Source organism: Salmo salar, chromosome 16, assembly GCF_965601325.2.
Source record: "Salmo salar chromosome 16, fSalSal1, whole genome shotgun sequence".
Classification (NCBI taxonomy): Eukaryota; Metazoa; Chordata; class Actinopteri; order Salmoniformes; family Salmonidae; genus Salmo; species Salmo salar.
Genome location: NC_138306.1, coordinates 6,341,455 through 6,363,665, shown reverse-complemented (window position 1 = coordinate 6,363,665; position 22,211 = coordinate 6,341,455). Strand labels below are relative to the sequence as shown.

Below are 22,211 nucleotides of genomic sequence, written 5' to 3'. Positions count from 1 at the left end.
GCCCACTGCGCACATTCCTCTAGCAGTAGAATCACTGTCAGAAGGAGCTCACAGTCGAGAAGTGATGCACCTCAGGGGGTAACTGGAGTGTGTGTAAAAGTTACTACTTCAGGGGGGTAACTAACTCGTGGCTATGTTCTGTTCTCTCCCCCGCAGGCAGCATAGTGCTGCAGTATACCAGCCAGCACCTCCTCCTACACACCAGAGCTCCTCTCACACACAACCGTGCCTTTCAGCCTTCTCAGCATTCATAGCCCTCGTAGACTCAACACAGGGAGAAACACTAGCTGACATGCTTCATATTTCACCTAGCTGAATGCCTCTTCCACATACCGCTTCCACATACAGTATTCATCCAAAGTATCTCTCTTATACTCGCTGGTTATACTGATAGAGATGCTACAATCCTAGGTTTACATGTGCCATACAGTAGTTCGTGTTGTTTTTTAATTTGAATCTCTCTCTGTGGTCAGTTCCAATGCTCTGACCAGCAGATGTGTGTGTGTGTGTGTGTGTGTGTTGGAAAGAGAGCATGTGCAGTGCCAGGAGAACACTGAGTGGGAGTCCATTAGTGTCACTGCTGTGTCTCCCAGCTCATCACGAACACTCTGAGTGTCATCACTCATGTCAGTTCCCCTCCACCGCCCGGGGCTGCCTGTCAAACACCAGGGGGATCGTCTGCCATGGTGGTAGTGGTAGCACAGGCACATTTAGGGAGGGGGGGGGGGGGTTTAAGGCGCCACTCACACACTCTGGACCGACCTATCGGCTCGTAAGGAGCTTCGTCCAGCAGGGCTATGTCCATTGAGAGCAGATTCAAGAGCAGGTTTGTGTTTCATGACAGAACAACTGAATTTGTGTTCTCCAACACTGAGGTGGATTGAGAGAGGCTATTATAACCAACCTTTATTTAACTAGGCACGTCAGTTAAGAACACATTCGTATTTACAATAACGGCATATCCTGGCCAAACCCGGACAACGCTGGGCCAATTATGTGCTGCCCTATGGGACTCCCAATCACGGCCAGATGTGATACAGCCTGGAACCAAACCGGAGTCTGTAGTGATGCCTCTAGCACTGAGATGCAGAGCCTTAGACCGCTCCGCCACTTGGGAGTCCCAGGCTACAAGTTAGAGAGTATCCCCATTGTTATATATGTCTGTCTATATGTCAGTTGCTGTGTGCTGGGAGAGGTGTGTGGATTTTGAAGAAGGGCTTTCCTCGAAGGCTGCTGTGGGACTAGTACAAATCTAGTACAGCCCGAGGGAGACGCAGAGAGAGATAATCAATATGAGAAAGTCTGTTTTTAGAGTCTGTGTGGATGTTTGAGTCTGTGTTTATTCAATAGGAGAATCTGTTTTTAGCAAGGCATGGGGGCTTAGATTTGGACTTGTCCATTCACCTGAGGGCTGAGATACTTCAGAGCACTGGCAGATCTGTGTAAAAGCTGTAAGAGGAGCAAACAAATAGCTCCCTCAAGAACCAGCACGTGTGTTTTCGAGAGACAAAAAAAAAGAGAGAGAGAGAAAAGGAAAGCCAGAGGGAGGGAGTGAGAGAGAGAGAACGAGAGAGAGGAAACAATATAAAAAGAAAGAGAGAGGAAGACCCTACCAGTCCATCACATCATGCCTTTCCAGCTGTCTACCAGAAACCCCCCAGCTCCAGGGAGACATTTGTATTTTAGGCCCTGAACACTGAAATATATTCAGTCTGCTTAGAGAAATCAATGTTTTCTGTTCTTTGTTTAGAAGTGAGCTCCTGTCCCATAACTAAGGGAGTTATGTGTTCCCCTTGTGTCTGACACTCAATATTTGAGGCATCACCTCAGTGATAGCTCCAGGTGAATGTTATATAGGTCAGCTTATGGCAGAGAGATAGATACTGCTTACTGTCTATACCCCACAGCCACAGCATCTGAGCTATCCTCTCTCTCACCAGACCCATTGACTGGGAGTATGTGGCATTATGTTTAGCTACAAGAGCTTGTTTGTATGTCTAGCTAGCAGAGGGCCAAGAAACTGAGGTACTGCAGCTAATTGTAAAGTTAAAGAAAAATACTTCTAGATGAACACAAAGTAACACGTTGTCCCCAGTACGTGTAAACCTTGAGGTGAGATTCTTGGAACTAGATGCTTACGCAACTTATTATCTTCAATATGAGTAACCCTGGGTAGCGTCTGCCTGCTGAACCCCTAAAGCAGTATACCACACGTGTATATTAACCACTGCTGTGTGACCTGCTGGGTGAACAGGTGGGCTCATTTCACATTCGATTAAAATCAACATGGTGTTTCAGTCCCTTTTAGCTAGACTGGTCTCTAAATCCATTAACTAGACTGGGAGGGCATTACCGTGCTCCGTTAGTGGGTGAACACAGTAACACAGTACAGTACGCAGCCCATCTGCATTCGCAAAGGAGGGCAAATGAGGAGGGCAAATGCTCGCGTTCACTGTATTGCACTCTTACCTATTGTTGGACCAGTAGCACTTCAAAATGAATGTGGACATGATGGATTATGAGACCATGATTTAAGTTGAAAGCCTCCCAGCAGACCACTACGGGGTGTCTTGCGGACCCCCAGAGGGCCGACCAACCCTGGTTTTGGGAACCTCTGTTCTGTGGTGACATGTTGATGCTATATGAGGACAGGGGAATATGACTGAGATAAAGAGAGAGAACCCAATATACTGTAAAAGATGCAGCAAGTCTTTTAACCTGTTAGGGCTAGGGGGCAGTATTTGCACGGCTGGATAAAAAAATGTACCCGATTTAATCTGGTTACTAATCCTACCCAGTAACTAGAATATGCATATACTTATTATATATGGATAGAAAACACCCTAAAGTTTCTAAAACTGTTTGAATGGTGTCTGTGAGTATAACAGAACTCATTTGGCAGGCAAAACCCTGAGACATTTTCTGACAGGAAGTGGATACCTGATGTGTTGTATTACCTTTAAACCTATGCCATTGAAAAACACAGGGGCTGAGGAATATTTTGGCACTTCCTATTGCTTCCACTAGATGTCACCAGCCTTTACAAAGTGTTTTGAGTCTTCTGGAGGGAGATCTGACCGAACAAGAGCCATGGAACGATGATGGCCCATTAGACACCTGGCGCGCGAGTTCATGTTGGGTACCCTCGTTCCAATACGTTATAAAAGAGAATGCATTCGTCCACCTTGAATATTATTCATGTTCTGGTTAAAAAAGGCCCTAATGATTTATGCTATACAACGTTTGACATGTTTGAACGAACGTAAATATATTTTTTCCCCTCGTTCATGAAGTGAAGTCCGGCGGGCTTAGATCATGTGCTAACAAGACGGAGATTTTTGGACATAAATGATGAGCTTTTTTGAACAAAACTACATTCGTTATGGACCTGTGATACCTGGAAGTGACATCTGATGAAGAGAATCAAAGGTAATGGATTATTTACATAGTATTTTCGATTTTCGATCTCCCCAACATGACGGCTAGTCTGTATCGCAACGCGTATTTTTCTGGGCGCAGTGCTCAGATTATTGCAAAGTGTGATTTCCCAGTAAGGTTATTTTTAAATCTGGCAAGTTGATTGCGTTCAAGAGATGTAAATCTATAATTCTTTAAATGACAATATAATATTTTACCAATGTTTTCTAATTTTAATTATTTAATTTGTGGTGCTGACTTGACTGCCGGTTATTGGAGGGAAACGATTTCCTCAACATCAATGCCATAGTAAAACGCTGTTTTTGGATATAAATATGAACTTGATAGAACTAAAAATGCATGCATTGTCTAACATAATGTCCTAGGAGTGTCATCTGATGGAGATTGTAAAAGGTTAGTGCATCATTTTAGCTGGTTTTATGGTTTTGGTGACCCTGTCTTTGAATTGACAAAACATTACACACAACTCTTGTAAATGTACTGTCCTAACATACTCTAAATTTATGCTTTCGCCGTAAAACCTTTTTGAAATCGTAAAACGTGGTTAGATTAAGGAGATGTTTATCTTTCAAAGGGTGTAAAATAGTTGTATGTTTGAAAAATTTGAATTTTGACATTTATTTGGATTCAAATTTGCCGCTCTTGAAATGCACCTGCTGTTGATGGAGTGCACCACGGGTGGGACGCTTGCGTCCCACCTAGCCCATAGAGGTTAACAGGTTGGCTGACCGCTGTTTTGGGACAATTCGCAATTGTCATGGTGACTTTCCACTGAGGCTGATGTCTTTTTATGTTTTTAAACACAGCTTTCTTTTCTGTCTCAATATGGCTTATGTTTTATTGAGTTCACTAATTGTCTAGCATCGCTGGGCGGGCGTGCCCATACCCTCCACCTGCTTCCGTGTTTCCAAACACACAGAATTGTTATCCTGAAAATCACAGTGGAACAGATACTTTGCTCCCAATTGGGATCACCTAATTATAAGACACTGGGTGAATGTGGAGCAGATGCCCTCCTCTCACCCCCCCAACCCTGTCTCCCCCTGCCTCCCTCTGCTTTCTAATCGTGGAAGCCATTTGGTCTCATTCTAGTGTTACATTGGATCAGCGTGGAACGTGCTACCATCCATGCCAAGCGCTGCCATGGTATAAATGAACCTAATCGCTTTCAACCCCTCCAGCACTCCCTCCCCCTGCCATCACCCGCTGTCACCCGTCAGCCTGGCAAGAACCATAGAGCTCCAGGCTCCACGTATATCAGATCCAGTGTTCTGTCACTACCTGGCCTGTCGTCTGTCTCAGAACAACAGTCTTCCTCGCGTGGGGACTTAGAGAGAGAGAGAGAGAGAGAGAGAAGCTGCTTCTTGAGAGCAAAAGGGCACGAGTGTAACTCCTTAAGAGGTACCCAAACTACCAGTTAATGACTCCAGTGTCTGGGGCCACCATTAAACGTCTGCTAGTGAAGAAGAGAGAGATGACGAGAAAGAAAAAGGGCTCTTAAGGGATTATTTTCACTGACCCCACCCTGACTAGATCACCTCCAATGGACACCTCCTCGTGTCCAGGCCCTTGCTCAGTTCCCCCCACACCCTCCCTGGGCCTGAGAGGAGACAAGAGCAGCTGTCACCTTGCGTGGCCAGAGGCCCCTGTCTTATCTATCCACAGCCAGCATTGACCTCCTCTCCTTCTCTCTCAATGACAAATCTGGGTCTGATGTCTGACACTCTGTTTGCCTTATCAAGATACAGTATATAGCCTCGCTGTGTACATCAGAGTGGGACACTTTACTGCAGTATACATCTCTCCACGGCAATGTGGCCTTGATTGGTTAATTGCTGATTAAAGATTAATGTGGGATTCTAACATTCTAGGGGGGATTCTAACGATACACACACACACACACACACACACACACACACACACACACACACACACACACACACACACACACACGCTAGGCAGCATCTATTACCCAGTCAGGTTGTAATTGTGCCTGGGAATTAACAGGCAGTGAGTAGAGGCTGATTGCTACAGCATCTCAGCACACTCTCCCAGGAATGAGAATAAACGAGCGGACCCTTGTCTCACACTAACAACAATCCTTCATTATGGCCATTAGACAGACGAACCAGAGCCTGATGAAAGGGAACACTGAACAATAGCCACACCAGCCAATAGACACCAGATTTTAAGTCTTCAAATATTTGTATCTGTGCTATATTATTGAGCTTGGCTTGAAAAAAGGAAGCAATGTGATAGCCCCCAAAGTGCAAACAACACCCATATGGCGCTCAAGGTTGGCACAAGCAAATGCTTAAACAAGCAATCTCAAAGTGCTTAAAATGTTTTTAATAGTATTGAACCTACAGCCACATGAGACCCACTCACTGCAGGTTCCCATGACAACCCAAACTGCCTCGCTACATCCCTGGACATATTCGGCTGTGTACATCCTTGTAAAGTCAAGATACTTCCAGACAAATGAACATTGCTCTAAAGTGTTTGCGACGTGCTCCTTGCTATTTACTTCAACAAAATGTTCTATAGAAACTTTGAGAGGCACCTGAATGATTAATCAGATAATGTGTAGTGCTGAAATCACTCCTCAAACATCCGTGCCAGGTGTTTCAAATCAAGATTTGTTTGTTTTGTCTTGTGTTTTGTATGCATTCAAATTACCAGGTGTGCTACTGTTCCAGTAGTCTATTTGCCATTGACGGGAGGCACTGTAACAGTTCATTTAACACCCAAGCAGGCCTGGACCTCATCAAAGCTCAGGTCGGATAAACATGTCACAACACACGCCCACACACTGAAGCTACCTGCACATAGAGATAGATGAGAGAGAGAGAGAAGGGCGAGTGAGTGGAGGGGATACAACTCATTTTGAAGAGCCCTCGCGTTCGGTCAGCGGGGCTGAGAAGATGGTGGAAGGGGCGGTTCGGGGATTTGATATACGGCTGAAAAGGTCAACGCCGCTCTTATTGGGATAAGAAAGCGACAGAAAAGGAAAAGGTCAATTCATCAACTCCCTCTTAAATCCTCCTCTCCTGCCCGCGCCTCCTGAATGAGATTTAGTAGAGTGACTGATAAACCCCATTGACTTGATATCTCCCCGTAAATTTGCCAGGACCAACGTCAGTGGGGAGAGAGGAAATCCTTGCCATGTTGCAGGACAAAATAAGACAGTCATGTTATCTATAGTTACATTATCAGTGGGGAGAGGCTCATCCTAGACAACAAACATATGAGCTGTTTGAGCTATTAACAGCTACCATGCTCAGTGGCGATTTTAGCATGTACTTCTTGGTGGGGGGGAAGGTGGGATGCATGCCAGGAAAGCCACTACACAACACTAAATTATACATTAATTGCACTGTAACGGTGACAAACGGTGCCCACAAACTGTTAGGGCCTACATAAAGCTGTACAAACAGCAGAGCTTTCTTTACATCACCATGGAGTGAATCCTTACCACTGCTACACCTGGCTATCAGCGGAGCCTTGTCTGGCAGCGAAACAGTTCATTCACCCTCATTTACTGAATGTAGTACGACATCCGGGAACTTTTGGCATACTAACTATATCCATACTATGACCAATAATAATACTATATACTCAATTTACATCACACATAGTATGGTTAGTGTGGTTAGTATGAGTATTCTAACACAGCTAGAGACATACAAATGGGGTCCACAAGTTCATCTGACTCAGGGGAAGTAGATAAAGGCCCTAATAAAAAAATGCAATTGTGTTGTTTGAAATACATCTTCTTTTTGAATGTTACCGAAGAAATACAAAAAAAATATTATTCTTCCAATGGCATATACACTTAGTTTCAACCACTCCACAAATGTCTTGTTAACAAACTATAGTTTTGGTAAGTCGTTTAGGACATCTACTTTGTGCATGACAGAAGTAATTTTTCCAACAATTGTTTACAGACAAATTATTTCACTTATAATTCACTGTATCACAATTCCAGTGGGTCAGAAGTTTACATACACTAAGTTGACTGTGCCTTTAAACAGCTTGGAAAATTCCCCAAAATTATGCCATGGTTTTAGAAGCTACTGATAGGCTAATTGACATAATTTGAGTCAATTGGAGGTGTACCTGTGGATGTATTTCAAGGCCTACCTTCAAACTCAGTGCCTCTTTGCTTGACATCATGGGAAAATCAAAAGAAATCAGCCAAATCAGCCCCCCAAAATTCTAGACCTTCACAAGTCTGGTTCATCCTTGGGAGCAATTTCCAAATGCATGAAGGTACCACGTTCATCTGTACAAACAATAGTACGCAAGTATAAACACCATGGGACCACGCAGCCGTCATACCGCTCAGGAAGGAGACGCGTTCTGTCTCCTAGAGATGAACGTACTTTGGTGTGAAAAGTGCAAATCAATCCCAGAACAACAGCAAAGGACCCTGCGAAGATGCTGGAGGAAACGGGTACCAAATTATATATATCCACAGTAAAACTAGTCCTATATCGACATAACCTGAAAGGCCGCCCAGCAAGGAAGAAGCCATTGCTCCAAAACCACCATAAAAAAGCCAGACTACGGTTTGCAACTGCACTTGGGGACAAAGATTGTACATTTTGGAGAAATGTCCTCTGGTCTGATGAAACAAAAATAGAACTGTTTGGCAATGATGACCATCGTTATGTTTGGAGGAAAAAGGGGGAGGCTTGCAAGCCGAAGAACACCCTCCCAACCGTGAAGCACAGTGGTGGCAGCATCATGTTGTGAGGAAAATTATGTGGATATATTGAAGCAACATCTCAAGACATCAGTCAGGAAGTTAAAGCTTGGTCGCAAATGGGTCTTCCAAATGGACAATGACCCCAAGCATACTTCCAAAGTTGTGACAAAATGGCTTAAGGACAACAAAGTTAAGGTATTGGAGTGGCCATCACAAAGCCCTGACCTCAATCCTATTGAAAATTTGTGGGCAGAACTGAAAAAGTGTGTGCGAGCACCGAGGTCTACAAACCTGACTCAGTTACACCAGCTCTGTCAAGAAAAATTCACCCAACTTATTGTGGGAAGCTTGTGGAAGGCTACTCAAAACGTTTGACCCGAGGTAAACAATTTAAAGGAAATGCTACCAAATACTAATTGACTGTATGTAAACTTCTGAGCCATTGGGAATGTGATGAAAGAAAAAAAGGCTGAAATAAATCATTCTCTCTACTATTATTCTGACATTTCACATTCTTAAAATAAATTAGTGATCCTAACTGACCTAAGACAGGGAATTATTACTAGGATTAAATGTCAGGAATTGTGAAAAACTGAGTTGAAATGTATTTGGCTAAGGTGTAAACCTCCGACTTCAACTATATGACGTGTATTAATAAGACTTTGACTTTCAAACGACACGTCATTAGCCTCAAGGGGGTTCAACAAGGCCAGGCTTTTCTAGTGTTAATCACTGTCACGGAAGCCAATCAAAGCATGTTAGGTTTGCATTAGGTTACATGCTACATATTAAACACCAACAACAAAGGAACTTAAATGATAGCCTAACAATATGCTAATACACATAATAGCCCATAGCCTATATAAGCTAGAACAGTGGTCACCAGACTTTTCTTAGTCGAGATCACTTCATGAGTCAAAATGCAAGCCGAGTGCAATTCTCTGCTAGGTGCGGGAGATCAAGTGCACCTACAATGTATTGTGTGATATCAGTTAAATGACAAATAACCTATATGGCCTAACTATAGCGCATGGGCGGAGAAGCACAGGGCAAAGTTATATTTCCAATTCAATAAAATTCCCCAAAATGATAGGCTATTTACATTGACTGGAAATCAATATTGTTTCATACATTTGCCTTTTTTCATATACAATAAGAGAGGTCCAATTTTCTCCATGTAGACCTACCCCTTACTATAAATAATGTAGAGACCCTTACATTTCAAAACTCGAGTCTCAGGCTATATGATAACACTGGTAATAGGTCAGTTGTTGTAGCCTATTACTTGGCACATCGGAGCATAAATTGAAATATATATATATACTACCATTCAAAAGTTTAGGGTCACTTAGAAATGTCTTTGTTTTTGAAAGAACAGCAATTTTTTGGGGTCCATTTAAAATAACATAAAATTGATCAGAAATAAAGTGCAGACATTGTTAATGTTGTAAAAGACTATTGTAGCTGGAAACGGCTGATTTTTGTTTATGGAATATCTAATAGGTGTACAAAGGCCCATTATCTGCAACCATCACTCCTGTGTTCCAATGACACGTTGTGTTAGCTAATCCAAGTTTATCATTTTAATTATGTTAGCACAGCTGAAACCTGTTGATCTGATTAAAGAAGCAATAATACTGGCCTTCTTTAGACTATTTGAGTATCTGAAGTATCAGCATTTTGTGGGTTCGATTACAGGCTCAGAATTCTTCTAAAACTCGTCAGTCTATTCTTGTTCTGAGAAATGAAGGCTAATCCATGCAAGAAATTGGCAACAAACTTTTTCTTTCAAAAAACAAGGACATTTCTAAGTTTTGAGTGGTAGTGTATATATTTCACTGGACAGATGGTCATGCAGAGGGAGGGAGAGAGTGCGAGTCGAAGTAGAGAAGCGGGTTTCATGATTTCTAAAAGTGTTGAATAGAAACAGCCTTGTATTGCTGATCATTGTCTCTGAATGTCCTGAAACTGTGATCGATATAGAGGGGGACTGGAGGCCTTCATGGCGAGATCACTGATATCAAATAACTTGGCATTGTTTCAATGTCCCATGCTTATTGTAGACAACAAACAAATATTGTTTCTGCTATAGACAACTACTGTATCTAGTATAGCTATTGTACTACAGTATCATTTGTATTATCATCCTACGAATGGCTCTGCCACTGCATTCGGTGAACATTCACTGTATATTTACAAATGCTGTGTGAAATATATGTCAAATACTTTAAAGGGAATGCTGTATGAGCTCTGTGGTTCTGTATTCAGTGTGAGCTCTTTGGTTATGTAATCCACTGCAGTAGTCTCTCCTCTAGCAGAGACCAGAGAACTACTGTGTGAATAATACCACACGCTTCAGGCTGAGACAGGGAACAGGGAGAGGTAAATATTCCTAGTTTGTAAACAACTGTGCAACTACGGTTGAATGGTGGGAACCCGATTACTGAGATTTACCGGGATTTACCGCCCAAAATCATTCCCTTTTCCGGCATTAATATCTGAGAGAAACCGATAAATCATAATACATTATTTATATGAACAGCATTTGCGTGATATGGAACTGTTAAATGATATGCAATGTCTAAATATGGCTTCTCTACGGCCTCTGCATGATGAATCAACGCTCAGGGTGGGGACAGGCAGACCATCTCAGTATGGACAGGCAGACCATCTCAGTATGGACCGCAGTTCACTATGCATGTAGACATATCATCTCATCATGGTCACTTGTTTTCTGGTGACAGGTAGGCCTACATTTCCTGCAGCATAGTCTATGCTACAGTAATATGAGGACCGAATGTGCATCTAATTTACTAATTTATCTCCATCTGGCTTTCGGGGGTCACCTTGTTTTTTAATTGTAAAGATTATAATAGTTTTAATTGCAGCTGCAGAGTTTTAAAGCAGCCTATCATTCGAATATCATTGCTTTAAATCAGTGCACGCGAGCGCACTCTCTCGCAGTCTTTCTCTCCTTCTCCATCAACTCCATTGATATCCTCTGTCTCTTGTGCAATATGCAAACACCTGTGCCCCCCCACTGGCCTTTCTCTTGGAGTCCCATGCAGGAAAAGCTAGACTAGAATAGCTTGCTGGACATAATTGTTTTAGCATTTCTTATACCAATAGACTATTCGAAGAGGGATGCAAGCTCTTTTTTGCTGAATGTTAAATACAGCAGCCAACAGAACTCACAGGTAGTTTGAAAGAAGAGTGGACACGTGATGGTGGTAAGCTATAGCAGTTATTTTTTCAGACCCATAACCATTCAATCTTCGTGAAGAGAAGTGAAAGCCTTCTGCATCTAATTCTAGTCCTATATCATTCAAGTATATCATTACAATGATAAGGACAACGAAACGTTTTTCATTTAACTGTTGAAAGCGAGGAAGGAATGAAGCAACAAGAGAGAAATATCATGAAAGGTATTTATGCGTCAGCCTACTAATTATACAAATTGACCCTATTATATTTCAAAATTAAAACCAAATTCGCTAGCCTATACTTGTAACTTTGTTAAAAAACAAATAGCCTACTGGAGCTTGTTTCATTTGTTTACCTGAGAGAGCATATACAGTGGGGCAAAAAAGTATTTAGTCAGCCACCAATTGTGCAAGTTCTCCCACTTAAAAAGATGAGAGGCCTGTAAGTTTCATCATATGTACACTTCAACTATGACAGACAAAAATAGAAAAAAAATTCCAGAAAATCACATTGTAGGATTTTTTATGAATTAATTTGCAAATTATGGTGGAAAAAAAGTATTTGGTCAATAACCAAAGTTTATCTCAATACTTTGTTATACACCCTTTGTTGGCAATGACACAGGTCAAATGTTTTCTGTAAGTCTTCACAAGGTTTTCACACACTGTTGCTGGTATTTTGGCCCATTCCTCCATGCAGATCTCCTCTAGAGCAGTGATGTTTTGGGGCTGTCGCTGGGCAACACGGACTTTCAACTCCCTCCAAAGATTTTCTATGGGGTTGAGATCTGAAGACTGGCTAGGCCACTCCAGGACCTTGAAATGCTTCTTACGAAGCCACTCCTTCGTTGCCCGGGCGGTGTGTTTGGGATCATTGTCATGCTGAAAGACCCAGCCACGTTTCATCTTCAATGCCCTTGCTGATGGAAAATCTCACGATACATGGCCCCATTCATTCTTTCCTTTACACGGATCAGTCGTCCTGGTCCCTTTGCAGAAAAACAGCCCCAAAGCATGATGTTGCCACCCCCATGCTTCACAGTAGGTATGGTGTTCTTTGGATGCAACTCAGCATTCTTTGTCCTCCAAACACGACAAGTTGAGTTTTTACCAAAATGTTCTATTTTGGTTTCATCTGACCATATGACATTCTCCCAATCCTCTTCTGGATCATCCAAATGCTCTCTTGCAAACTTGAGACGGGCCTGGACATGTACTGGCTTAAGCAGGGGGACACGTCTGGCACTGCAGGATTTGAGTCCCTGGCAGTGTAGTGTGTTACTGATGGTAGGCTTTGTTACTTTGGTCCCAGCTCTCTGCAGGTCATTCACTAGGTCCCCCCGTGTGGTTCTGGGATTTTTGCTCACGGTTCTTGTGATCATTTTGACCCCACGGGGTGAAGATCTTGCGTGGAGCCCCAGATCGAGGGAGATTATCAGTGGTCTTGTATGTCTTCCATTTCCTAATAATTGCTCCCACAGTTGATTTCTTCAAACCAAGCTGCTTACCTATTGCAGATTCAGTCTTCCCAGCCTGGTGCAGGTCTACAATTTTGTTTCTGGTGTCCTTTGACAGCTCTTTGGTCTTGGCCATAGTGGAGTTTGGAGTGTGACTGTTTGAGGTTGTGGACAGGTGTCTTTTATACTGATAACAAGTTCAAACAAGTTCAAACAGGTGCCATTAATACAGTTAACGAGTGGAGGACAGAGGAGCCTCTTAACCTGTTGGGTCTAGGGGGCAGCATTTGCACGTCTGGATAAAAAAAATGTACCCGATTTAATCTGGTTACTAATCCTACCCAGTAACTAGAATATGCATATACTTATTATATATGGATAGAAAACACTCTAAAGTTTCCAAAACTGTTTGAATGGTGTCTGTGAGTATAACAGAACTCATTTGGCAGGCAAAACCCTGAGACATTTTCTGACAGGAAGTGGATACCTGATGTGTTGTATTGACTTTAAACCTATCCCATTGAAAAACACAGGGGTTTAGGAATATTTTGGCACTTCCTATTGCTTCCACTAGATGTCACCAGCCTTTACAAAGTGTTTTGAGTCTTCTGGAGGGAGATCTGACCGAACAAGAGCCATGGAACGGTGATGTCCCATTAGACACCTGGCGCGCTACTTCATGTTGGGTACCCTCGTTCCAATACGTTATAAAAGACTATGCATTCGTCCACCTTGAATATTATTCATGTTCTGGTTAAAAAAGGCCCTAATGATTTATGCTATACAACGTTTGACATGTTTGAACGAACGGAAATATATTTTTTCCCCTCGTTCATGACGAGAAGTCCGGCTGGCTTACATCATGTGCTAACGAGACGGAGATTTTTGGACATAAATGATGAGCTTTTTTGAACAAAACTACATTCGTTATGGACCTGTGATACCTGGAAGTGACATCTGATGAAGAGAATCAAAGGTAATGGATTATTTACATAGTATTTTCGATTTTAGATCTCCCCAACATGACGTCTAGTCTGTATCGCAACGCGTATTTTTCTGGGCACAGTGCTCAGATTATTGCAAAGGTTGATTTCCCAGTAAGGTTATTTTTAAATCTGGCAAGTTGATTGCGTTCAAAAGATGTAAATCTATAATTCTTTAAATGACAATATAATATTTTACCAATGTTTTCTAATTTTAATTATTTAATTTGTGACGCTGACTTGACTGCCGGTTATTGGAGGGAAACGATTTCCTCAACATCAATGCCATAGTAAAACGCTGTTTTTGTATATAAATATCAACTTGATAGAACTAAAAATGCATGCATTGTCTAACATAATGTCCTAGGAGTGTCATCTGATGGAGATTGTAAAAGGTTAGTGCATCATTTTAGCTGGTTTTATGGTTTTGGTGACCCTGTCTTTGACTTGACAAAACATTACACACAACTCTTGTAAATGTACTGTCCTAACATACTCTAAATTTATGCTTTCGCCGTAAAACCTTTTTGAAATCGTAAAACGTGGTTAGATTAAGGAGATGTTTATCTTTCAAATGGTGTAACATAGTTGTATTTTTGAAAAATTTGAATTTTGACATTTATTTGGATTCAAATTTGCCGCTCTTGAAATGCACCTGCTGTTGATGGAGTGCACCACGGGTGGCACGCTAGCGTCCCACCTAGCCCCAAGAGGTTAAAGAAGAAGTTACAGGTCTGTGAGAGCCAGAAATCTTGCTTGTTTGTAGGTGACCAAATACTTATTTTCCACCATAATTTGCAAATAAATTCATTAAAAATCCTACAATGTGATTTTCAGGATTTTTTTTTCATTTTGTCTGTCATAGTTGACGTGTACCTATGATGAAAATTACAGGCCTCTCTCATCTTTTTAAGTGGGAGAACTTGCACAATTGGTGACTGACTAAATACTTTTTTGCCCCACTGTAGCTAGCTACAATACAACTTCTATGTTTTTCTGTCATGCGTTATGTGCAGTAGCCGATATATGTATTGGATAACGGCAAAATCATTTGGTTTCTTTGGGGGGATGGGTTCATTAAATGTCGTTCATGAAGGGCTCATAACATTTATTTAATATGTCTCATCAGGCTCAGGTAGCATCGGGTTTGAATTGTCATGCTGATCAAAGCTCTAATCAAATCCAGACATTTATAATGCTTTATAACGCTTTTGAATGACACTTCTGGTTTTGGCGGGAAATGCTGGGTTACCGGGCAGAAAAGTGACTTATTCTAGGGATGAAACATTCGTAAAATACCGTGAAAATGTTCAACTCTAGACTTATCTCAATATTTTTCCATTGCCAAAAATGAAAACACAAAGCAGACCAAACTTGTCGGTCCTTTACAAACCTGCTGTATGTAAAATATTTGTGCGACAGCTTGGAAAATAAATAAATGTGACTCTGGATGACAACATAATGATGTTTGTTTCCAACATTAGGGCTGTTATCCTAAAGAACCGGATTTCCTTGCCACGATACTAACGAGTATTGCGATACTGGTACTGTGGATAAAGATCAACTCCGCAACACAGCATATGTATTACATCTCATTTCCTGTGGGGGAATTAGAGAGACTCCTTCCGATGTGAAGAGACATCCATTTGTGCCGCCAATCAAACATGGTGGAGGTGGATAATGATAGACCAGGATTCTGATTAAAACCAGGAGGATGAACTGCATTTGGAGCATTAGGCTGGTGACGGGATATACGGGATAGAAATATGGGCCTGGGTTATTCTCAGGTAAATGGGTGGACAAAGAAAAGGAGGGCCAGATTATATTTCAGTGTAATCTCTGGCTGGTGGACACAAGATCAATCAAGCTGCACATTTCTCCCCCCCCCCTCTTTTGTTCTCTCCTATCAATTTTAATGGTTGAGGGACATCATTCAAAAAAAATGTAATGGGACAAGAAGATGGATGAGAACATTTGTAGCTAACAGTTTTCAGATAGAGGGAGGGAGGGAGGAGGGGGGACGGAGAGTCCTTATAGTGCCAGTGAAAACCATCACAAACACACCAACTACAGTATTTCCCCACACTGTCTGATCCCTTTTTAAAGGGGGTTCTCTTCATCTAATAGTCCCTCACAAGACACACTGATAACACTGCATCACTATTGGTTTTTGTGTGAGATATTCGGGCTTCCGAGTGGCGCAGCAGTCTAAGGCACTGCATCTCAGTGCTATAGGCATCACTACAGACCCTGGTTCGATCCCAGGCTGTATCCCAACCAGCTGTGTTCGGGAGTCCCATAGGGCGGCGCACAATTGGCCCAGCGTCGTCCGGGTTAGGGGAGGGTTTGGCCGGGCTAGGCCGTCATTGTGTTCCTAACTGACTTATATATATTGACGTGTTGAAGCTACCGAACTGTCTGTTCAAGCAGTTGGCACACAGTTATGACACTCATCCAGACAACACAACACAAGCAACCAGAGGTCTCTTCACAGTCCCCAGGTCCAAAACAGAGGCTGGGAAGTGCACAGTATTAAATAGAGCCATGACTACATAACTCTCTGCCACCCCAAGCTAGTAATAAAAACAGATAAAAGAACACCTTACTGCACAAAGGGGACTGTGAAGAGACACAGCCATTTTATGTATCTTGTATTGTGATTTGCACTGTATTAGGTGTTACAAATGCACGGAGGCTTGTTGTGCAGTTACACTGAACATCTTTACTTCAACATGTTAGCAACTCTTACACAACTCACTCATCCAACCCTCACACCTCTGTTTGCGCACAACGTGCTTGATACATCCTTAAAGCAACAGTATTCAATACTCGACTGAGCTACGACACAATATTGCTGAACACAACACTATGTATTAGATATTTTGTGTATGTACTGATATGTAGGCTATGTGTGCCGTTTTTAAATGTATGTAGATCCGTCCTTGACTAATAATGTTCTGCACTATGTATTGTGTCATGTTTATGTGGACCCCAAGAAGAGTAGCTGATGCTTTTGCAGCGGCTATTGGGGATCCTAATAAATACCAGACTCCATTTTTATGTTTGACTTCTTGACCTGCATTGTGTGAGCCACCAACCATTCATGAAGCAAATGATATGAGGTGGTGCTGTACAGCAGCAGCAGAGCAGCGATAGAGCATCCTGCAACACTGGACGCTATGAGGTAAAGTTTCCCCTAGGTACAGGATCTTAACCATTTGTGGGGAAAATGCAAAACTGACCCCAGATCAGGGTCATGGGGAAATGTCACCCTGGTCCACAGGCTGCAGCACATGTGGTCCTCGAGTAGCGCTCCTGCCTCTTCCCAGAAGAGAACCTGTACTCCATACATCATAGAACTCTTTGGAATCAACTTTTTCACCCAGGCTCAGATGGTTTCCGGATCTGCCTCATTTCGGCTCTGTCACCCAGAGACACCACTCAATCGCTCGCTAAGCACCACAGACACCTAAATGCCAAGACAGCTTAAACATTACAACACATTGGTTGAAAAGTTCTTCATTTCGACATTCAGAAATCTAAAGAAGACAACTGCAGCATTACAACCCATTGCTTAAGCAGCTCCTCATCAAACATCTCGACACACCATATCCATAATGTATTTTTCATGATACAATTTCTGGATGCAAAGAACAATCTCGTACAATCAATTTATTTCCTTAAGCATTTGGGGTAGAGTGAACATCTTTTTTTTCATATGTACTGTATCAGGGTCAGTTATCAGGAGGTGTTGTGCCTCATTGACTTAAAGCTGTTTTCCATTTCATTCCCAAACGCAGCAGACCTCGACTCTGCTCCCATCTACTCACATCTTTCAGAACTCATCATCATGCTCTGCTTTCTTCTAAATGGATTCGTTGGAAAGCAGGAAGAAATGGTCATTGGAAAATGACAAACAATCAACTCGGAGAAGGTGTTTATAATGGTAGAGACACATTTCAGCTCTGGCGTTCATAACTTTGGTCATTCCGTCAGTAACAGTGACAGCTGTCTGTTAGTGTAGCCTAGTGGTGACATATTAACATTACTTTACACTCAATTCACTCAAGCTATTGGAATCACAATCCCCCGAGACCAAACTACTACACTAGTGCTTTACTTTGATCCTAAGGTAATTCAGTTTGTACACTCCAATCATGGATATACCATAACAAGAAAGCACAATGGAGAACACTTTCATCTAAGCTAATGGAAGCTTACTGTAAACTACTATAGCAGACTGCTGGAATCCCATCATAGCCATTAGTCTCTGAGCTCCACTCTGCTCCATGTGCTGCTCCACTCATCAACATCTGTGGTGCTGCTAATTAGCCCTAAAAAGCCACACATCAGTGGGTCTGAGCAGCGGGCAGACATGACACAATGAGATTTTCAAAAATCTATACGAGCTCACAGAGCGAAGAAACTATGCTATTGTCTAGGAGAATGTATTTTTGGAGGTTTGGGTAGCCTACTGTGTCATTTGAAGGAAAGTAAGAGCTGTTAAGCATGCCAATAGGGTTCACATGTGTTTCATCCTTGTCAGTGAAACACTGTCTTCACCAACAGGACAATCACTGGGAGGTTAACTACAGTGGAGGAGAGAAAGAAAGGATGAAGAGAGAGAGAGAGAGAGAATAAAAGAGAGAAAGCGAGAGCAAGAACGAACAAGAAATATAAAATAAATGATGTGGCCTTTCGCTCAGCTTCAGAGCCGATAATAAATAAAACATTTCATCCCGGGGAGCCAGGCCCACCCAATTAGATTGAGCAAAACCAATAAAAAACATTTTTGTTCCAAATGAGACATTATTTTTACCTAAGCACAATGAGAGACAGTATATTTTCAGGTCAGCTGAGAGAGGTGAGCATTCTCATGTCAAACACCTGCAGCCCTGAGAGGAGAGAGAGTGAGGGCAGAGAATGGAGAGGGAGAGAGATAGCAACTGGAGAGGGAGAGGGGCAGCAAACAGAGAGCGTGAAAGAGAGGTAAGAGTGAATACAGCTCCCACAGCTCATGGGGTCAGTGCAGCAGGGATAGTGTCACAATTGTTTCTGAATGTGAAGAGAGGAGAGGGGAGGTGTGAGGGTGACCAACCACTGTGACTGACTCCTGCTCCTGAAATCAGCCTGCTGCAAGACTGGTCTCTCTCACGCCGGGAAGATGCTCTGCATAATAACAAAGGATTCCAGCTCTCTGTGTGGCATGTAGAGAGAGAGAAAGAGAGAGAGAGTGAGAGTGTGTGAGAGAGAGGGTGTGTGTGGGGGGGAGTGAAAGCGAGAGAGCAAGAAAGGTAGTGTGAATGTGAAGATGAAGCGTTGCCACTCCAACCAGAGAGAGAACAAGAGAGAGCGTGAGACAGAGAGAGGGGTGGGAGTATGTCCTCTGTGCAGCGGAGCTCTCACAGACAAACACAGCGGGTTGGAAGTGTGTCAGTGTGTCTTTGTGGTCAGGAGGATACGTTTGTTATGACAGGGGAGGCTTGCGTACAGAGCTCACACACTGCAACAGCTAACCTAGTCCTCCATTCCTTCTCACGCTGTTCCTTCTGACACTCTTCTTGCTCAATACCTTCCTGTCTCTTCAGCTGTTTCCATGATTCTCGTTCCCATTTTTTCAACAATCTTCCTCTGTTTTTCTTTCTTTCATTTTCTCTCTCTGCCTCTTTCTCTCTCGTTCTCTCCTTTCCTCTCTCCTCCCTCCTTCTCCGTCTTCCCCTTCCTCTGAAAGTTTCAACTAGGTTTGCTTTAAAGACAAAGATTATTTACCAAATAGCTCCTGCATTACTCGTGCTAGTACAGAAACTGCCTGACACTTAAAACTATCTGACGCAAGCATCACCTTCATTCATTCATACAACGCCAATTACTATGACAACGCCCCTCACTTGAGTATATGACACAGACTCCAGTTGCACAGGACGAGCTGAGAAACGACAGGCAGCGGTTAACACAGCCTTCCCCCTAACCAACCTCCTTATCCTCTTACTCTCTCGCCTCACTCTCCGCTCCTATCTCCGCAAGGGTAAAGAGAGACATTTCACATCTAATTGATGCACAGAAAGGTTTTATAAATCAGCTAATGAGGGCTGTGTGAAGACACAGCATGTTGGAGGGGGGGTTGGTGGAGTTCAATGGTTGAGCTCCAGGAGAGGCTGAGCTCCTCCTTTATTAGCCTGTCGTGAGATGAGGGCTGGAGGGGGGAGACTTGGGCGGGAAATAAGGGGAGAATGGGGGAGTTTGAGGGAGATTAGGGAGACTAACACCACACGTTTACCACTGAGCCACATAATTAAAAGCTGCTTAAATATCGAGATCCACATACCGGTAATCAAAATGTTACAGTATGTGAGTCATGCTTACTAAAGCTTAGTAGTAATCCAATGGGTAGTTAGACCATCAACTCTTTGGTGTGAGACATACTTCCTTGTTTCTGCTTCATGCCTGAGTTAAAAAGTGTAAACAAGTCATTGTTTCTTGAAGACCAAAGCTGAAAGAGTAAAGTACTAGTGTAAATTGCCTAAGGCGCTGAACTTCAGTGAGATTGAGACAACTTGAAGAGAACGAAAACACATAGGTGTCTTCCAAAATGAGATTCAGTTTTCCAATTGACTATAAACTCAAACATGCTCAAAGCACTCCCACACAAGGACAATTCTAAACATTCCCAACCCCAAACAACCTAGCATGAACACACAAGACTCAAACAGTCCCTTAAATCCTAAACAATCTGCTACCGATCACACAAAGACAGACGACTCACTTTGTACAAGCCAGTCACAAATTGTTCAAACCCCAAATAACATGTACCCAAACAAACAGCTTTTCACCCCTCAATGTGTGACACAACACCAAATTGTTAACAACCCAAAACAGACTGGACAATAAATATAACCAAACTGTTTAATCGCAACAGTCTGAACACTTCAAGTGTGCTTTTAGTACGACTGACTGTTCTACCTGCTCTCAGCCTCTCTGACTGAATGAATGGATTCCACTCCACTCTGACACATCTAAAGCGCTCTTATGACGAGGTGCTGAACTCATCGTCAAAGCTCTCCATAGCTGGAAACACACAAGTCTGTCTCTCTTCTCTCTCTGTATTTATCTCTCACTCTCTTTCATGATGTGAAGCACTTTGTTACGTGTATTGAAAATCGCTATACAAATAAAGTTATTCATATTATTATTATTTGTCTCAGCTAAAATATCTCCTGTTCTCCTAACAGGTAAGCTCGAAGGAAGCTCTCCATGCCTCTTTTCAATACACAGAGATGCTTTGCACACAGCAACACCATCAGGGCTGGCCCTAGCCTTTTGGGGGCCCAAAACATTTTATGTGCCTCCATCTTGATGGGGGAAGTTTTAGAGTTAATTTCCTGAAATAGACACATCTTGCGATGGGACATAGAGAAAATGTAGCAATTTTAAAGCAAGGGGCCCTAAGCGGTCGCTTACGCCTAGGGCCGGCCCTGCTCATCATAGACAGCGCACATCACACACCATCACAGAACACACACCGTACACACAAACACACTGACTGAATGGCAGCACCGTGACAGTGAGACTCAGCGGTGTCGGTATCCTCCACTCACCTGTGCGATCTCATACAGCAGCTTATAGTGTTCCTCTCGTTTCTGTAAAGTGCACAGATTGCAGCCCATTCTAATCGTCGTGGCAACGCCGGGCGTCCAATCGTCCCCGAGCGACAGCAGCAGCAGTGGAACCGTACGGACAGGGGGTCACCCTCCAGACCGGTGCACCCGTTCTCATCAGTCACTCCGTAGTGGGCATCTCACACACACCACACATTGACACACTTTGCAAACGCACACCCTCATACACACCGAGCCAAGGATATGCAAAGCTCCAGCGTGGTCGAACAGAAGCAAGCTCTAATGTAAAGCACTGTAACGGATACAGCAGAGGGAGCAGCTGTGATAGTAATGGTAGCGGTTTCAGCATCAGCCGGTGCCTTTCTCTCTCTCTCTCTCTCTCTCTCTCTCTCTCTCTCTCTCTCTCTCTCTCTCTGTCTCTCTCTCTGTGTCTCACACATTCACACACTACACGCTGGAGTTGTGACTCCCGCTCTCCCGCTCACCGAGAAAGACACTCCCCCTTTTCCTTATCAGTTCACTTAGCCTTGGTGCACATGTCTACACAGATAGCTGCTCATGAATAAGGAGGTAGCCTGGGCTCATATTCATGAGGGGGTGTGGTCAGGGGGAGGGATCTGGTGAGGTAGGAGGGTCGTGTGGTGCCCAGCGTGTTGGCTCATTAAGATCGAAGAACACTTACACAATGAGGTTCCTTTGTGTGAGCAGCACCTCGGAGGAGGCTGAGCAACACTGCATTCCTGCTGAATTATACAGAGAGAGTGAGAGGAGAGCTCTCACGAAATGATCACAGAGAGTAGCCT

At 43.0% G+C, this 22,211-nt stretch overlaps 1 protein-coding gene across 1 annotated transcript in view; it reads right to left on the bottom strand.

Moving 5' to 3' along the window:
* Window positions 1–21,865, bottom strand: part of LOC106573087 (PDZ domain-containing RING finger protein 4) — a 128,852-nt gene extending 106,987 nt beyond the window's left edge. Inside the window, exon 1 of the mRNA XM_014147779.3 lies at window positions 21,388–21,865. Coding sequence (XP_014003254.3) covers window positions 21,388–21,456 — 69 coding nt within the window. The 5' untranslated portion in view covers window positions 21,457–21,865. The remainder of the gene's footprint in view (window positions 1–21,387) is intronic.
* Window positions 21,866–22,211: the final 346 nt, after the last annotated feature.